Source organism: Podarcis bocagei (assembly GCF_964188305.1).
Source record: "Podarcis bocagei genome assembly, chromosome: 1".
NCBI classification, from domain to species: domain Eukaryota; kingdom Metazoa; phylum Chordata; class Lepidosauria; order Squamata; family Lacertidae; genus Podarcis; species Podarcis bocagei.
The window spans coordinates 44818238-44837606 of NC_138125.1; the positions used below are offsets into that span (position 1 = coordinate 44818238).

General features: G+C 40.5%; 1 protein-coding gene across 3 annotated transcripts in view; it reads right to left on the reverse strand.

Moving 5' to 3' along the window:
• INO80 (INO80 complex ATPase subunit) overlaps positions 1-19369 on the reverse strand; it is a 56855-nt gene that overhangs the window by 15376 nt on the left and 22110 nt on the right. For all 3 annotated transcript variants that reach the window (XM_081207799.1, XM_081207798.1, XM_081207797.1), the window contains exons 17-26: positions 18808-18892; positions 17269-17386; positions 15791-15876; positions 14608-14775; positions 14025-14158; positions 13373-13440; positions 12390-12483; positions 11683-11860; positions 8389-8526; positions 2476-2701 (exon numbers count right to left, since the gene is read on the reverse strand). In XM_081207799.1, the coding sequence (XP_081063925.1) occupies positions 2476-2701; positions 8389-8526; positions 11683-11860; positions 12390-12483; positions 13373-13440; positions 14025-14158; positions 14608-14775; positions 15791-15876; positions 17269-17386; positions 18808-18892 (1295 nt within the window). The remainder of the gene's footprint in view (positions 1-2475; positions 2702-8388; positions 8527-11682; positions 11861-12389; positions 12484-13372; positions 13441-14024; positions 14159-14607; positions 14776-15790; positions 15877-17268; positions 17387-18807; positions 18893-19369) is intronic.

Here is a 19369-nt window from a genome sequence, read left to right on the forward strand (position 1 = left end):
GCCAGATGGTGATTGTAACCCACCATGAGATCCTATGGTGAAGGATAGGCAAGAAATCAACCAATCACATAGAGGAAACTCATTCCACTACCACTTCCCAATAGAATGTATGAAATCAGAATGGATAAATTAGTTACTTAACAGTCTTTTAAACTACTTTACAACAGGCAACCCAAGTTCATCAGGAACCAAATAACAGGAAAAAAGAGTTTAAAAACAACAAAACACAAGTATTTTTAATTCTTGTCTTTTTCTTTAATATCACATTTCACCTGCACAAGTTGAATTATTTTTGAACTTTGAATAAATCCTGCCACCTAACGTTGAAAAGAATACCACGAATAAACAATATTTAACTTTTTCCATTTGACTGCACTCTGCTCCTTTACCATCTCTAGCGGAAATAAACAGAACAAAAGAATCATTTGTTAAATAACACCCACTCAGATTCTACTCTGAAGATAAGTTTTTCACATTTGGTTCAATGGGTTGTATTGAATGGTATCACTCAGAATGGGGAAGGAAACAGTTTCTACTGATTCTCCTGCAGCTCCCCCTGCCCAATCTGCTCCAGGAGACGGGGGGGGGGGGGCTTTTGAGCAGAATTTGGAGGATGCAGCCTTGCCTTCAGTTATGCAACACCATTGGATAAAATCTAACACACATAAAGGGTTAGATGGGAAAATCTGTCTATTTCTGGCGCAAAATTGTGCTGTCAGGTTATGAATCAAATGGGCCTTCTTTCATTTAAGAGAATTATTACTTTTAATCAAACTTATCTAGACTTGGCTGGGGAATGAGAAGATGCTATGATGTTACTGTCTGGGGAAGAAACATGTCTGGTCAAAATGACAGCTTAACAGAACCCCAATTATAGAGTCCCCTCTCCTTCGGAGCCTGACTTAATCTTAGTTCCCTCTAGGGAATTAGAAAATGCACCTCTGCTGGTGTAAAAATAAGAGTAAGAAGGACCAAATCATAGTTTCCAGCCACTGCCTCCCTCCTCTAGAAGGCTGCAGGGCATAAAGGGGTCAGTGTAGAGCTAGCTAGCACTCACAGTAAACAGCCAGCAAAGTTGGTGCTTTTTATCAATGCAAAAAGGACTCAGACACTTCCTGCCATTTAATCTAAGATCATTTCTCTTTCAAAGAACAGGAAAGGCCTCCAGAGATTCCCACAGTGATCGCAACTACAACAGTCTGAGAGAGGAGGGCAGAGTTAACTGAAGTAGCAGCTGTTTTGCTGTTCACTGCAACTTTGGAGCCTGAAAACCAACCTTGTATCGAATTGCTCCTTGAGTTTAATTCACTTGCTCAAACAAGCTTCATCTTATCTATTATTTACTGTATTTTTATCCTGTTTTTCAGACAATCATAATCTTGGCAAAGCAGCTCACATCAGTTAAAGAGAAAAGAGCGACAGGCCTTGGTGTTCTTACATTCCCATTAAAAAAACCCCAGTGAATAACTCTGGAAGTACGATAAATATTTCAACATATTCCACATTAATAGGGGTGTTAGGTAAGTTTTTGCTTGGACACCTCAGGTAAAGGTTGTAAAACAGGCAGACTTGCAATTAAAATGCATGAAGCTGACGGCTGCAAGATCAGAGGCCCAAAATTTATGTGACAATGAACTGATGGGTCAACGTACAAAGTACAGTCGTATCTTGGATCCTGAACGCCTTGCAAACCCGGAAGTGAGTATTCCGGTTTGCGAACGTTCTTTGGAAGCTGAACACCCAGAACGGCTTATAATTAGGTGCAGGGAGCTCCTGCAGCCAATCGGAAGCTGCGTCTTGGTTGTCAAACATTTTTGGAAGTCAAATGGACTTCCAGAACGGATTCCGTTCAACAACCAAGGTACGACTGTAAATTTAGTTTTGTGAGCTGCCATACCAAAGAGGTTGAGAATCAATGGTTTAAACAACCTAGCTTTAATAACTGTTTTGAAGCTTATCATATACTTAATGTTAACCACGTTGCTCCTCCTGTAAAGTACTTGCTCAATATCTTTGTTTCTTAAGCCTCCTCACTGGTTTTGACAGGAACCAGAAAATAGGGACAGCTGGGATATATGGGAGTGGATGAAAAAGGTAAAGGAAGAAGATCAGTTTGAAAATGCCAGACTAAACTAGTGAGTTGCGGATTTGGTCCAGATACCCAGAATGCTGCAGAGACGAGAATCACAGAATCAGAGTTGAAAGGGACCCTGAGGGTTATCTAGTCCAACCCCCTGCCTATGTCAGCACAAGAAAGCTATCAAATAGGCTCAATTAGGTAACCACTAATCGTTCTCTCACACACCCAATTTTCCTACAAGTTTATTGCAGGAAGATTTCCCAAAAGGAAGTATGAATTATTTCCCAGTTTGTCGTCATTTAATGCATGTGTAGAACATACTAGCATACGTAGATAAGCAAAGTAATATAATCCACTTTGTTATTAAACTATGCAGTTATAGAGCTGTTGCCTACCTGGTATCCTGATAAAAGACCAGCCGTTTTGAGGTCTGACCCCTAATAATCCCCCTGGAAATTCCGGAAAGAACTGAGAGCACCGTTTTAGCCAGCCAGCTGCTAGTTCAGGCGCTCCATGCAATACACATTGCTTTGCTTCAAGGCTTCCTCCGTCTTTAAGTGCTCTGCGCTCATATTCTGCACTCCGATCATTGCAGTAGAAATCCCGTGGCACAGCTGTTACCTGTGGATTAAAAGGGTATAATTATACTGAAGAGATAATGAAAATATTGGCTGAGATTAAATATCAGTAATAAGTGAGGTTCCTCTAGCTATATAGTACTGATTCAAAAACGGTTACAAAACTCTTATCTTTCAAGATGACTTGTAACAGTGGCAGATGTCGGCTTCAGTTTAACACTTCTGAAACCTTAGCACCCAATTAGAAAGACAAAATTCAGAAGTTATGTGGTTCCTGCCTACAGGGATTCAAATCTATCAAAGTTCAAAGGATATAGGAAAGGACTTGAGAAGGTAAAGGGGGGAAAAGAATAGATGGCAAACCAAAGTGTAGTAAAGAAGGAGGAAACACAAGGCTTGATGAAGGAGAGGGAGATGACTTCATATCATATGCAACAGAAAAAGGGAATGGCATGGCATAAGGCTTGAGGCGAAGGTAGCTTTAAAATGCCAATCACTGTGCTCATCCTCTCTTTACTGGAGAACCCCACTGGGTATGCTTTGGTTGCTCTGTACTTCTGGATCATCCTTTAACAATTATGTAACGGACTTGAGATTTTGATTTACTCTAGCCTGTTTATACAGTGAAACCACTGGTCAGAATCAATACAGCATGAATTTCACTGATTTAGCATGCAGGAACACACATTATGTAAATGCTATCTGAACTGACTCAAAAATGCAATAGAATCAGAAAAAATGAATTAGCTGGTTTTGAAATTAAACTGCACTTTACTACGAAATAAATAAAAAAAAAGTCCAGTAGCACCTTAAGAGACCAACTAAGTTTGTTCTTTACTACAGCAGCCTTCTATTTGTCTCTTTTTAATAGCACAACAGACCAGAGCAGTTCCTCAGGTACTTGACACTTGGCAAGAGACATGGTAATTATGGAATGCTCATTTAGTGTCGTGTGTCTTCTATCTGGCATCCCTGCAAGGACTTCATACATCTGGTAGTGTCAGCCGTAAGATAAAAGCTGCCTTCAAAAATCCTCTTTCCTATTCCTTTTGCAAAGAAGGAATGATCTCTTCTTGAAACTTGATTGCACTTGTGTCTCTGGGAATCAACTGCAGTGATTGTGAGGCTACTCTTCTACACTAGATGTGCAAATGGCATTGGACCTTTAAGCCATCTGTGTAGACATGTCACACAAGGCCCCTACATTAGCATCACAGTATGTGTGCTTGAATTGTAAAAGTCAGGTTTTTTTAAAGCAGCACTTTCTTTAAACTCAATGCAATTCTGAACTATCCAAATGCAAAATTTCATTTCCGTATTTAGAACACTGAGGTCTTCAGTTTATCTTCCTTTGCATGTCACCTTCCCTACCGTCAGCTTCAATATAAATTACCCAGTCAAACAGTGCTGCCAACACAGGAATCTAATCTTTATACCAAAGTAGCTATCTTGGACCATCTCCATCATTTTTAATCTTTGCTGCTATCTGGATGGAGTAGAATGTTAGCCAAACAGCTGTTTCTTCAATGGCTGAATAGCTGAATAGTCTCAAGATAAGGAGTCTGTTCCAGCAGACAAGGTTGCCTTTTGTAAAAAGCTATAGTACTCTCTTATCTCTCTTCAACAGGCTAAAATGCAAGTCCATGGTGCCATCCTGTACAGCAAGTACGTGCTCTCAAATACATTTTCACAGCTAAGCAGTGAAAGCCAAATCAACAACAAGGTAGATACTAGACTCAGTGAGAAAGACAGGGACTGCTGTATAAGCCATAATCATAAGTTACAAACTCTGGTTATCCATCTGCACTGTAGCTGTTCCGGAACATCTGTCATCTAGAGAATTATTCAACAAAATGCAACGACAGTGAAAACATTATCTTGTATATATGGCAGATTTTTTTGCCATCTACCTTTTCACATGCAGTCCCTTGCACTATCTTATCTGCTGGTTGGAGGGTCCATCAACCCTTTGCAGCAGATTTTCAAGGGACGTGGGGAGACTGACAAAAATACCATCCCCCGTTTCCACTGGTGGGAGCATTAATAGAACTCTGTTTATGGTATACTCCTGTCAGCTGTCATCCTTAGTTAGGATCTAAGCCAATGTTCTTAACAGTAAAAGATAAAAGAGCAATATTAGTTTTGTCATTTATCTCATATGTCTACAAGCATGTTATCAAAGATATTGGGGTACTAAGAATAATTGATCACAGTTGTTCTTTTAGGACAATAAATAAATAAATTGTCCATCTAGATCTCAACTCTTCCTTTCTATGAAAAAGACAGACGCATCAAACTGTGATATCTTCAAAAGCAGAACTTACAAAAGAGCATGTGAGGTGTGGGAGACAGGGTAAAAACTAGCCTAAGGCACATACACATAGCATCAAATCATGCATTGTATACAGTTTTGAAGGGAAATGGTGTGGCAAGATGTACAATGCAACATAGTTGAGACAATGAGAAATCATCCGAAGTCACTTATGGAACACAAGGGTAGAGATTTGGGGGGGGGGGTTGCTTAGTTAAAACACACAGATTGACTCATGTTTATATAGCAAGTGTGGGGAACAGTTGCCTCCCAGATGTTGCTGAACTACAACTCCTATCACCTTGGCCACTGCCCATGCTTGCTGATGGGAGTTATAGTTCAGCAAGTCTGCAGGGTCAAAGATTTCTCAGCCCTGTTGTAGAGGGACACAAATGCACACTGTGGAAAGGGGCAGCAATTTAAAAGGTAGCTTTTATCAAAGAAACGGAATGCAACTACAGTAACTTATTTTGGGGGAGTTAACTAACTAGTTGCCAGCTATGAAAAGCCACAGCAAAGCACTCAGTACTTTTTCTAGCAGGATATACAATACTGCACTGCCATCTTCAGACAAGAGATGGGAAATAAAAAGAGCAAGGTTTAATACACTGAGTCAAGACCATCTTTCTCTGACTGACTCATTCACTAAAGAGGGGGGGAATTATGTGCACTGCTTTACATGGAAATGTTTCCATCTCATATTTTCCCTTCTATTACCCATTAGATACAACAGAAGCAAAGTATAAAATATCATGGCTGATACAGGGCTGCAAAACTTTCCTACAGGATAAAAGGCACCTCCTGTAACACAGACACAAGGAGGAGATTAGAAGCATGTTTCCAACTTTAAACTAACCAGAGTTCCTAATTACGTCAGAATTTGGGGAGACTCTTAGTTTGAAATTCTGGTTTGTTCAAACAAGCCAGGATTAAGCCATGGTTTATTATCCTGGCTCGTTCAGATGTTAAAGGAACTTTGGTCAGCACATCTGCTAACCATGCCAGAATACTAGAAGGGAAGGTCTTTTATTTGTGTGCATGTAACACAAAACTAGGGACACGGGTGGCACTGTGGTCTAAACCACTGAGCCTCTTGGGCTTGCCGATCAGATGGGGTGAGCTCCCGCTGCTCGGTCCCAGCTCCTGCCAACCTAACAGTTCGAAAGCACCCCAAAAAAGTGCAAGTAGATAAATAGGTACCGCTCCGGCGGGAAGGTAAACAGCGTTTCCATGTGCTGCTCTGGTTTCAGAAGCGGCTTGGTCATGCTGGCCATATGACCTGGAAAAACGCCGGCTCCCTTGGCCTGTAAAGCGAGATGAGCACCGCAACCCCAGAGTCGTCCGTGACTGGACTTAACTGTCAGGGGTCCTTTACCACAAAACTATTTCAGAATTGGGCTAACGACATACTGTATATCCCAGGATCATGAGGATAGTAAAATAAGTCATTTTGTATAGAGAACTCTCATGGTATTATTGAAGAATCATTAAAGAGATCATGGGAAGCATGATTAGAGCCTAATTTTATATTGCGGCAGGAGTTAGGATCATATTTTGCACTTCCAGATTTGCAGCCATTGATGATACTAATCAGTGCTGTAGAAAAACTGCTGACAGTAGTTCCTAAACTCCCCCCTCCATCGGAAAGGAATTTGCAGACCAGGTTGAGAACCTTTGCTACAATTAATGCTCAATAGGCTAAATCTTTTGAATGCTTTTGAATTATGGTGCTGGAGGAGACTCTTGAGGGTCCCATGGACTGCAAGAAGATCAAACGTATCCATTCTGAAGGAAATCAGCCCTGAGTGCTCACTGGAAGGACAGATCGTGAAGCTGAGGCTCCAATACTTTGGCCACCTCATGAGAAGAGAAGACTCCCTGGAAAAGACCCTCATGTTGGGAAAGATGGAGGGCACAAGGAGAAGGGGACGACAGAGGACGAGATGGTTGGACAGTGTTCTCAAAGCTACAAACATGAGCCTGACCAAACTGCGGGAGGCAGTGGAAGACAGAAGTGCCTGGCGTGCTCTGGTCCATGGGGTCACAAAGAGTCGGACATGACTAAACGACTAAACAACAAAAACAAGGCTAAATCTTGGAAGGCATGTGGTGAAGAGTTCAGTAAGGTGGTTCTTATATTTCATTCCTCATATGTCAGCATGAAGGTAGCCATATCTTATTCAGACAATGCACAAATATGTGTTATTACTAAAACAAGTACAGATCAGGAATGGAATGGAACATTTGGGAGGCTTTTGTGATAAGGGTTTTATGCTCCTTGCCTGCTTTTATATGATTATTGCTTCACCATACACTGCAGTATTTATTGCTCTGCTCTTGCTTTCAAATAATTAGCAGACATTATGCTGAGGAGTGTAAGTTAAGGTCAACCAGATGTCTTCACTGGTGGCAGGTATCTCGCTAGACAATCCTCAAACACATTCAGGGTGGGGAGGGTTTTCTGGTAGCAGATGGTTAACTGTATTTCTGGAGTCACATCTAGTTTATTATGGCCTTTCGTATTATGTTAACAAACAGTGCTTGCAAGAAGCCAAACACTCTCCAAGTTTATTGACTTATAAAAATGAAAGTGAATATGCAAGACGTGCTCCCCTCTGCCATTTTATTAGGATGTGATCCCTCCCCACCAAAATAATAATTTATATTTCATGGAGTTTGTATGAAGTGCTGAGCACTAGAAATCTGGTATCCTGAAGGGCCAATTTTGCAGCAACAAGTCATTTCCTCTGCAATCCTGTATAAGCTAAATTCCTATGGACTATTAAATATGTTTGAGTTTCTCAGTAGCTTACTGCCTAAGAAATGTAAACACAGGTCAACAGTTCAGTAACTGAGTTACCTTTAAAAACAAAAGCAGGGAGGGAGAGGGGTCGGACATCAGGAAAGGCTAGCAGGGTCTAAGACAGGATCTCTGCCTCAGTGTTGAGCAGCTGTCACACAATACTGTGCTCATTACTTTATTTTATTTACCACAGCTCAATACACATTGGCTCACCTGGGGAGGGGGGAGGTCTCAATTGCTACTGAAGCCCTGTGAAGAATGTTACTGTTGATGGGAAAGGATTTCATCTGCCCATTTTGCATTGTCAGTCTATATGCTTAGGCTTGACCAGTGCAACCTGTACATTACAAAATTTCAGTGTACAGATTGCATGGATCAGCCATACAAACATGATGCCCAACATATACACATCAGGCAAGGCAGATGTAATCCCATTCTCTTCATCAAATGTGGTATTTCCAGTGGACTTGAGTTCCTACAGTCAAGCAAAACTAGAATCAATGTTAATGAAATACAAATACAATAAGGCACAAACTAAGTGCTCTCTGGAAATATCTGAGAACTGGAAAAGGTAATCAGAAGAGGGTAGAAAGGACTTCTTTTTTAAAATACTTACCCTTGGGCTCACTACAGACAGGAAGGACGGCAGCTCTGTGATTTGACAACACTGTTTCCATGAGGTAGCTGATCGTTGATGGATGATGTAATCAGAGTAGCCAATTACTGCTTTACAGTGGCCCGTGAACACAAGGTTCTAAAAATTGATGAAATTAAAAATGTTTTGCGAAGTTTTTGAAGAGTTTTTTTCATAGCAGTTGTATCCTAATATCATAAAGGATACAAATGAACAATTCCCAAATATTTAATTTGAAATATGGACTTTTTTTCCTGAGAAGACATTCTGAGGCCACTACCACCACTGCTTAATTTTTTCTTCAGTTTTTACAACTAATGAACAACTACATTGGGCAAAATTACAACATGCAATACTACTAAGGAATGATTTCTACTAGAAAAGAGATCAGCTTACATATCCTGTCCTCAGCATTTAGTTCTGAAAGTTCTAATCCTTAGCCAAAGTACTAGGTACTAGGAGAAATATTTTTTGTGTATACAGTGGTGTCCCGCAAGACGAATGCCTCGCAAGACGAAAAACTCGCTAAAGGGTTTTGCGTTTTTTGAGCTGCTTCGCAAGACGAATTTCCCTATGGGCTTGCTTCGCAAGACGAAAACGTCTTGCAAGTTTGTTTCCTTTTTCTTAACACCGTTAATACAGTTGCGACTTGACTTCGAGGAGCAACTCATAGAACGCGGTGTGGTAGCCTTTTTGAGGTTTTTGAAGACTTTGGTCATTTTTGAAGCTTTCCCAAAACTTTCCCGACACCGTGCTTCGCAAGACGAAAAATTCGCTAGACGAAAAAACTCGCGGAACGAATTAATTTCATCTTGCGAGGCACCACTGTACAAGCAAGACTCAACTAACGCTGGGGTTAGGTTCTGGGGACAGCACCTAAAGCCAAAATCGCATATAGTTGCGTTTGATGGCGCAAAGCTCCCCCCCCCCGGATGTCCACCCCCTTTTTAATTTTTGCTAAGTGTGTAAAGTGGATTGCATACAAGTTAAATGCATGTAAGTTGCGAGTTACCTGCATACCTCATTTTGCGGCTGGGATCCGTTCCGGAGCTCCAGACACTAGCCGGAAAGGACACAGGGCAAAGTGCCACGTCTGTGCATGAGCGCGGATTGGTTTGTGCTTCTGTGCATGCGCGAACGTGATTTAGTGCTTCTGTGCATGTGTGAGCGGCAAACCTGGAAGAAACCCATTCCGGTACTTCCGGGTTTGCCACAGACGTTCGCCAGAATGGATGCTACAAGAGGTGGACGTTCGCGTAGGTATTACTGTATACACACATGTAAGACACAGACACTAAGTCCTTGTAGCTCCCATGCAATCTGGTTTTCATATGATTGCCCATGGGAGTATGTAAGATCGCCAGTGGTTGTGAGCAAGTAAGACGAGCCTGCTGAATCAGGTCAACGGTCCTCTAGTCCAGAAGCTGACTAGACGCCTTTTGCAGTCCTGCAGGCTACAATCCAGCTACAAGCACACCTGCACTCTGCCCACCTATATTCAGAGGCATAATGCCTGCAGGGCGCATATGGAAGTAACAGTTGCATCAACTGCTTCTATGCAAAGATATATTTGTAAAAGTTTTCTAAAACTGCAATGACCAACTCTTTGTATTTAAGGTTCTCTCTCTCATCCTGGTCAAGCTAACAGTACCTGAAGAACACTGGAAACCTGTTCAAGTTTCCTTTATGCATTATTTACTCTAGTCACTAAATCTAGACGAAAAGCAAGTCACACAATGTCCGCCTTGTAATGTAATGCTAAACCTTGGGCTCACACTCTCCCCAAGTCTTTGGTGGAGTCATGAGGAGAAATAAGCTTTTGTTTCTGCTTAAGATTAACTGCAGTTTGTCATGTCATTCCAGCTCAGACAAACTGCAGTCCATCTTAACTACAGTTAAGTTGAAACAGGCCCATTTCGAACCATAACTTTTGAAGCTGGCTTGCTTCAACTAACCACAGTTAATATCAACCAAAGTTTAGGGTTTGGTTAGAAGAATAAACTGCAGTTAACATAAAACAGAAGCTTTAGATCTCCTTCTTGCAGTCCCTCACTGGAGGGGGAGAAAGAAAGGAAGAGCACAAAAGTCTGAGGTGCACTGTAGTAATATTAAACCCCCGTTTAGCACTGCATCTGAATGCAGCCACTAACTATTGCTAATCTTTGTTGTAAAAGGAGCACCAGTCAGTTGTTTAACGATTCAAACACTATGTACATAGAATAATGATCTTCCAAAGATGTGTCATACAAACCTAACAAAACAGGGACTTAAATGGTCTGGTGGGCTACTAGAACTTGAGACACAGACATTTTACAAATGGTTGGTCCAGAAAGATACACTTCAAAAGCCAAAATGGTTGCTTTTTGCTGGGTTTTGACCCCTTCTCTTCACAAGCTCTACCACGCAAAAAACTATACAGGCTTTAGGGATTACAACTGCCAGATGTTGCAAAAGTGGGACTGTTAGTGATCCCTTTTCTATCATTAAATGCTGGAGCAAGAAGGTAGTCATTACAGCATATGACAAAGGGACATCATTTCCAACCTGTGACATAAAGTTAGTTATTTCCCCTTTCTTTAACAGTCTGAGATGACATTTATTATTCACTTTAAAGTGACTGGGGGTGGGGGCAGTTATAGCACAACCTTTTCCCCTAACTGGATGAACTGAAAGCATAGACCATCTTTTATCTGCATATGCTAATTGAGCATCCCTACATTACAGGTTTCTATTATTCTTTTTATGCAAGGTCTTTCTGCCCCTAATGCAAAGCTGGCATGGGGATAAATTCAAATTCATTCAAAACCAAAACATTTGCACAAAAGGATTGCCTGGTGCAGAATCTTATTTTATTGTAATGCCAAATGGTTAACACAGGTTATGTGTGGGTGGGCTGGAAATGCTTTTCCAGCTTAAAAATATTTTTAGATACTTAATACTATTATTTGCTGCTGCAGGTTTAACACTGATGTGTCTTACCACTTTCAATGGTTCTAATTTTTCCACACAGAGAAGCTTCAATATTGGGTAGAATGTAAATAATGTGATTAAGTAACTAAATAGCATAGAGTATACACAACCCTGACCACATTATTCCAGTCCAAGATCTATCTATCTATCTATCTATCTATCTATCTATCTATCTATCTATCTATCTACCTATCATCTATCTATCTATCTGGTCTATCTGGTCTATCTAGTCTATCTATCATCTTTCTTTCCAATTTCATTTAACTCAAGCAGTTTGACTTGCATACAGCTGAAAGTATTGTTTACCTGCAGCAAAGTGCAGCTGTGCAAGTTGGGGGAGGAGAGTGGGAAATTGACATCCAGCAGGAAATCTTTATTCTTCAGAAGCCGAGTCTTATGCTGGTCATCTTCTTCTGGTTCCCTCCAGAAACGAAAGTGGTGGAGCCTGTAGGCGGCTTTCAGAGACAGGAAAAGAGCTAACCATCTGAAAGAAATCACAGTTGACACTCTTATTCATACCTCTGAGAACAAGGACTTAAATACAGGCATACCTCATTTTTTGGTGTCTCGCAGATACTGCTCCTTGCGAGGACGCGGGTGCAACTGCAGGCAGCCCGGCTGCTTCCAGGGAAGGGAAGCTCACCACCACCCTTCTTCTGGCCATGGAAGTGGAGCTGGTTAGGGCTGGAGATGGGTTTCTCCCCTTCCCCCTTGCAGCAAGGGAGCCCCTGGCTTAACCGACTACAGTACAGTGTACACATAGATTTTATCTATGAGATTGCTTCCCTTGTTGTTGTTGTTGTTATCACTATTTTTAATGCCCAATTATAGGTTTTGTAATTGTCCAGTATTCCAGCATCGAACATATATAACTATCAGCTGTAAACATTTTGCAATGACAGATACATGCACCCATTTTTCCAGCCTATTTATATGCAAGTGATTTTTGAAATAAACACACATAGCCCCCCCCCCCCCCGGTCATTGTTTTAAGATTCAACAGAATTGCTCACCTGGCTAGATGTCCCTGATGCATGAGGTTAGCAATCTCTGCTGGAGAAACATCAATAAACCGTAGGAAAGAGAAACAACTCTCTTCTTCAGCACCTATAAAAATGACATGGCTGAGAATAAGCATCTGCTACAGGAAACAAGAGACATAATACAGTGCTGAAAAATGCAGATTCCATCTACTTAGTACTGAGCTACAGAAGATAGTTGATAATAAGAATTAAAAGTACCATTATACTGGGTGCTAATATGTTCTAATTTGAAGTATAGTCGTACCTTGGATCCCAAACGCCTTACGAGTCGAACGTTTTGGCTCCCAAATGCCGCAAACTCTGAAGTGAGTGTTCTGGTTTGTGAACGTTCTTTGAAACCCTAACGTCCGACACGACTTCCACTTGGCTGCAGGAGGTTCCTGCAGCCAACTGGAAGCTGTGCCTTGGTTTCCAAATGTTTTGAAGTGAAACAGACTTCCGGAACGGATTCCGTTCAACTTCCGAGGTACCACTATACTATGTTTAGTTCTGAACAGACTAGTTTAAGATCAATCTCGTTAAATGAGAAGAATTAAAAAAAACAGAGCTCTGAAAAATGAAGTATTTGCAAGATAAACCAATAGATGGAAAATATCTTATGGGGGAAGCAGTGATGGCATACACCAATAGATTTAAGAAGACTGCAGGGGGTCAGACTAGAAGCCCCTTGAGAGCTCTACAATTGCTCTACAATTCTAAGGTGAGTTCTAAGGTGAACAATTGTTCATTTATTGAGGAGAGGGTGATAAAGATTTCATCTACAGAAAGGAAATTTGGGTTAAGCATTAAGAACACCGAAGTGTAAAACAGTTCAGGAACGGAATAATCAATCTAGAAGGCACTGCCTTCCTTGGAACTTCAATTAAAATAAAAATTCTAATCCTAATGCCAATAAAATGTCTTCCTTCACATAATGAAATAAGCTAACTTCACCCTTATGTTTTTCAACCTACCTCTCCTATGGAAGAGAGACTGCTGGATGTGGTCTGGAGCAAAAGGAGAAAGTAAAAACTGCAACCACCTATAAATTGACAGAAGAATAAAAATGGGACAATTTAAACATATATTAATTAACTCCTGTTCAAAGTTTTGTTTCTTTTGTATGCTACCCTTCCTCTAAGGAGCTCAGAACATTGTTTTTGCCTAACAATGCTGTGAGAGAGATTAACCTTCTATTCAGTCACAACAGCTAAAATCCATGAGTTCTCAATTGTTTTCTCTAGGCTACAATCACTCCAGCAGGGAAGATCCCAAAATGGCTTCAAAAAGTACCAAGAAGCCTCCTCCATGTTGCCCAGAGAAAGGACTTCCTTGTTTGTTTTGAAGCCATTTTTTAGTCTTCCCTGGTGCATTTGTGACTTATATTATTTCTCTACGTCCCATTAACCATAGCTGTGAGTGGCTGATTTTTCACAAAGCAATTGGTTAGATTGGTCCCTACATATTTTGCTTTGTAACTCTTGCTCTACAGGGTCTTCTGACTTGCTTTTTTAAAAAGGAAACAAAAAATGAAAGGTTAGAATCTGGATCCCCTGCTGGCTCTGGGCCCAGTATAGCAGGTTCACCTGTATCTTCCCTCTTGGCAGGTCTGCCAACATTGCTTACCTGTCCCGGGAGTGGTTAAACACCCTGATTTGCCCATGGCGGTAGAGAAACTTTGAAATCTGGTATGGCTTTACTGAAATGTGAAATGGAGACCAAGTTTCTTGTCGTTCAAAGAGTTCTGGGTGATTGCAGACCTATAAAGGAAATTTAAGTCGTCAGAAACTGCAGAGGGAAAACCTGTGTATTAATTCTTCATAATAGCTGGGGAAAACCTGGACAAATTGTGAAGCACGTCCTTAATAGGACTACTTGATTAAAAGTGGTTTGAACATCGTAATTTAAAAAGTTAATCATTTTAGGCTAGGCACATGTGAAATCTAGGCAATATAACTGTGTTCTCGATTGCCCATCCTGCTTTCTTTCCAAAGGATTCACTCTTCCCAGCACAAATTAATTTGTATTGTGTGAAATGGCTAGAACTCCAGCTGTGACCTATTAGCTGCAGCATACAGCCACAACTAAAGACTGTCTGCAACTTGTTCAATGTTGCACTTGAATGTAATGGAATGTAGGTATCTGGTCATTTTTGCTGAAGTGATCATCAGACAACCATATCAGTGTGACCAGTATTCACAAATCTCACCTTCCGGAACTGCATGACTAGATTCATGAGGCTACTGGTAGTGTTCTGTGCTTGCTGGGTTGTACCCATGGAGGACTGCAAAAGGTCATCAATAGAAATTTTGTTCTTCAAAGCCTGGTACAGTAATTTTTGCCGGCTGGTTTGCTGGCAATACATAAGGATCTCAATCTTAAAGAGAAAGAGAGAAAGAGATTGAAGCATATTAAACTGTTATTGAGAGAAGACAATAGCAGAGCCAGGTTCGACCCATACACAATCCATGAATGACTGTAGTGGATAGGGCACTCACAGCTAGCACAACCAGATTAAAATTAAAAGAAGGCCCTCCTTGATAAAAAAATACTTTTAAAGAGTGCACAAGACAGAGAGTGTAGAGATGGGGCTTCCTAGATTTCCCCTGGCCTGGGAGGGAAGAGCGTGGATGAGGTGGCAGGTAATCTTTCAAAACTGAAATCCAGAAGCAGGGAAATGAAACAGAGAGGCAGGGAATGGAAACTAAGCCAAAAAATGTTATTTGTGAGATATCATGATGCATTATAGTCAATGTTATGGAATAGGCATAATTTTGTGGACTGAAAAATGCTAAGAGTAGCTGCATGACAGAGAATCAGCCTAGATACTCTTGGTATGATAATGCAAAGTCTTCTTTGGACTTTTAAGTCTGATTTTGCAACATTTGATTGTTGCGCTGAAATGCTGCTCATTGCAAATAAAAAGCAAAACCAAAATCCACCCCTACAATTACTACATCGACAATAAAAAACTAGGTTTCACTACTTTCATTTTCATTTCATCGTATCTCATAACTGCTAGCAGTGACCAGTTTATAAAACTGAAGTGATGCAGCCAAGGTCTTGGATCTGAGAATCAGCGCATTCTGATAATTGACAAAAAGGTTTGGATACACAAGCTGACAATGCAGCATCTGTTCATTAACTGACTTTGCTTTGGAAAGACTGTGCAGCTTTAAGGATTTTTAGGGTCACATTTTATATGAATGTACAAGTTTTGAGAGAAGATGACAATACCATTTGACTGTCCTGGCAGAAGTTCAATAACTATTGGAAAGGGAGAGGCCTTTTGAATTCTGATTTAAGGGAGAACACGAACACTGTAAATTAAAGCCTTAAAAAAATGGAAACAACAAACATGAGGAAAAAAAGAATTTAATTCTGTTTGGCACCTTATCTGACAGCTCATTTTCCACATCTTTTTTGATTCTCCTCAACATGAAAGGCTTCAGGATCATGTGCAAGCGAGAAAGCTGATCTGAAATTTGATGAGAAAGAAACAACAACCTACGATTAAAAACTTGTCAGTTTGCATTTCTTAGTACAGAAAGTGTGGATCTGATGTGTAGAGATCTTTCCTATTCTAATTTCTTCAAGAGGGTTCTGGAAGCTTCTCTGTGTGAAAGAAACAAGCAAAAGGTTCATGATGTTTGGGCTATTCCTTCAGAGAAGCTGAGTACAGCTGGCTTAAACTGGTTGTGTTATCTTTTTTTGTCAAGGTCATGCTGACTATGATAATAGGCCAGAAGGAGCCTGGGTCTCTCTTCTTTTCTATCTCTTTCCTACTGGTGTGATGCTCTGTACAAAGCATGCTTAATGTTAAGGTTTAGTCTTATTATAAGTTATTGTAAGTTTAAGTTAAGTCTGCTGCAACTGGACTTCATATGGACAGTGCCAATCCTGAATGTACTGGATTTGTGACCATTATGCTCATTTGCCTTCAGTAGCATAAAGCTCTGCTGGATGAAATATTAATTGTGTCTGGTCCATTTCTGGAGAATCCGGCAATGTGTTTTAGTTTTTAGTCTGCTAATTATACAGTTGTACCTTGGAAGTCAAACAGAATCCATTCAAGAAGTCCGTTTGACTTCTAAAACGTTCGAAAACCAAATTGCGGCTTCTGCTTGGCTGCATCAGAAGCCGTGGAAGCCCCGTGAGACGTTCAGGTTCCAAAAGAACATTTGCAAATCGGAACAATCACTTCCAGGTTAGCGGCTTTCGGGAGCCAAAACATCCGAGTTCCAGGGCGTTTGGGATCCAAGGTACGACTGTACATTAGAATTCTGCTCTGGATCGATATTGAGTAGAATTCATTACAAAACTAGGTTCTACTATTTTGGTTGTCATTTAGCCAAATTTAACAGTTGTACCAGCAGTGACCAGCTCATAAAACTGAAGTGATGCAGTCTATGTCTGGAAACTACTAATGAGCACTGACAATTTAAGTTTTGAAAATAACATGAAGTCGTCATAACTAGTAGTTGCAAGGAACTTTATCCTCCATAAATGTGTCTAATCCCCTTTGAAAGGTATCCAATTTGGTGTCCATCACTAGATCTTGTAGCACTTAATACTCAAGTTTATCTATATGTTGACCTAGGAAGTATTTCACTATCCCAAATCTCAGACACTGCAGTATTCTCCTTCCCTATGTGAAAAACTGCTACTGCTGCTCTTTCCAAAAACTCATCTGTAGTCTTATCTCAGCTTCTACAAAAACAATCCTTAGCAGCACATATTAAGTCTATCTGAAAGTAGAGTTAAAAAGCAATTAAGGAACAGTTAACAATTCATTTTGGTCACTGCAGGCAGTTCTGCCCAAGCTGCAGAATTATCATGCAGAAAAGACAGATTCCTGCACAATACTCACTCTCATCAATGGCCGATTTGTTCTCTGCATGGCTTTCGATATCTTTAGAAAACCACTCATTGAATTCCTCATGCGAGTCAAACAGTGTTGGCATAATGAAATGAAGCAAAGCCCAGAGCTGCAACATAAGAGCAAAAGTAAGTACTAGAAGTTAACCCACCAAATAAGTATACTACAGAGTCTTGCCAGTAACTCTGTCACCACTTAAAAGGAAACCTTTCAATAACTATGACAGAGAAGCCCCTCTCCACATCTGATAGTAGGGTGAAACAGATCTTTCCCTTTTCTAGTTCCAAACCCAACGACTAGGATAAAGCTATGGGCACAGAGTGAACTCCAGAAAGAGAGGTCAGCAAGAGTGCAACTACGCAGATTGCACTAAAATAATTCTGTTCTCTATGAAAGGTGTCTCAGAGTCACACACGTCTGGGTCACTAGCAAGCTTCTCTGCTAGGAGACGAGAACATGGTGCTGTAAATAAAGAAGCAAGAGTGTCGGAGATACGTGTAAATGTATATGTGAACCCGGTCTTTGGGTGGGTGTTTGATTTTCGTTGTTGTGTATACTGTGTATATACGGACAATGACAATAAATTTATCTATCTATCTATCTATCTATCTATCTATCTATCTATCTATCTAAGCAAGACACAGAATAACTATCTTCCAGATGCATAAAGTGCCCTGACTGTGATTCAAATGCAGAATGAAGCTCTTCTGCCAATTCTCCCACCCTTCATAGTAAATTTTCAGTAGATGTATAAAGGGTAACCGGGTGCCTATTTGCACTTCAGTAATAGCATCCCTTGTTGCCTCATGAATAGTGGGTGCCCCCTTCTGGGACCCTGAAGAATAAGAAAGGGAGAGAGCAAGCCATGTGCAACTAACCCAGCAGTGTAACAACTAAGATTTTGCATCTACTAGAACTGTAAGGATAAAAATATCATCTGTGACCAGTGAGTGTACCACAAGGTGAAGCAGGGGTCATTTACACAGCTATTCAAGGGGTTTCTGCTGAACAGTTAAACTATCAATATATGTAAACTGTGCAGCACCAATCAAAATTTAAGCAACTTCATTATCCTAGTCAGTCAGCTTATGTAGATGTTCAAAGTCCATAAGAAATTGTGAAAACACAGAATCATTCATTTATTCTTTAAAAAACCATTTAACTGGTCTATTATGCATCTTTAACAATTTTCAGTCCAATGAATGGGATATAATACTTCCGTTCATTTGATCCATGGTTATTGTTACGGTACAGTATCCAGGAACATGGGAATGATATAAGCAAACATATGTGGACTTCTACTAGAAAAGTTCCACTGCCAAAAAGGAGAAGCTAGCTTTTAAACAGAAAATAATAGAACTGTTGCAGTCCAAGCAACAAATGAAACTTCAGCCTGTGTGGAGTTTCCTCCCGAAGCAATCGAATTCCATGTTTAGATACTGATCAGAATTCCATGTTTAGATACTGATCAGAATATCTTTGTTTATAAGTTAATCTAGAATAGTGTGAACTGGAGGGAGTCGTGTATACCTCAGCCATGGTGTTTTGGATGGGTGTCCCAGTCAGCAACAGTCTATTTCGGCACTGGAACTGAAGCAGAATTTTCCAACGAACGCTGAAATACCAATGTTATTTTAAATAATAGAATTTAGCTATGATAAAAAGTGGCAAGAAAGAACATTTAATGTATAAGGTATCTTCTAGGAAAGAGAAAAGACTACATACAATTTTCTTATCATGTTAAGTTCCTACATTCCATTTCTTTCCTGAAGTTATTCTAGAAATGCAGCATAATGTAAACCATATGTTGTGATATAAACGAATGATGTCAAACATTACTGAGCCATAAATACATCTGACCACTAGCTTCAGTCGTGACCCGCAGTCTGTAGTGGTGCTGCCATTGAAGATGGTGCAGAGGCTGCAGCTAGTGAAGAACGTGGCTGATGGCCGGCTGGCGAGGCAGCCTATGGGATCAAGCATTGCTGCTTCTGAAAGCACTGCACTGGCTGCCAGTGAACTACCAGGCACAATTTGAAGTGTTAGTACTAGCATACATATCCATTTGTGGCTTGGGACCCAAGTACCTAAC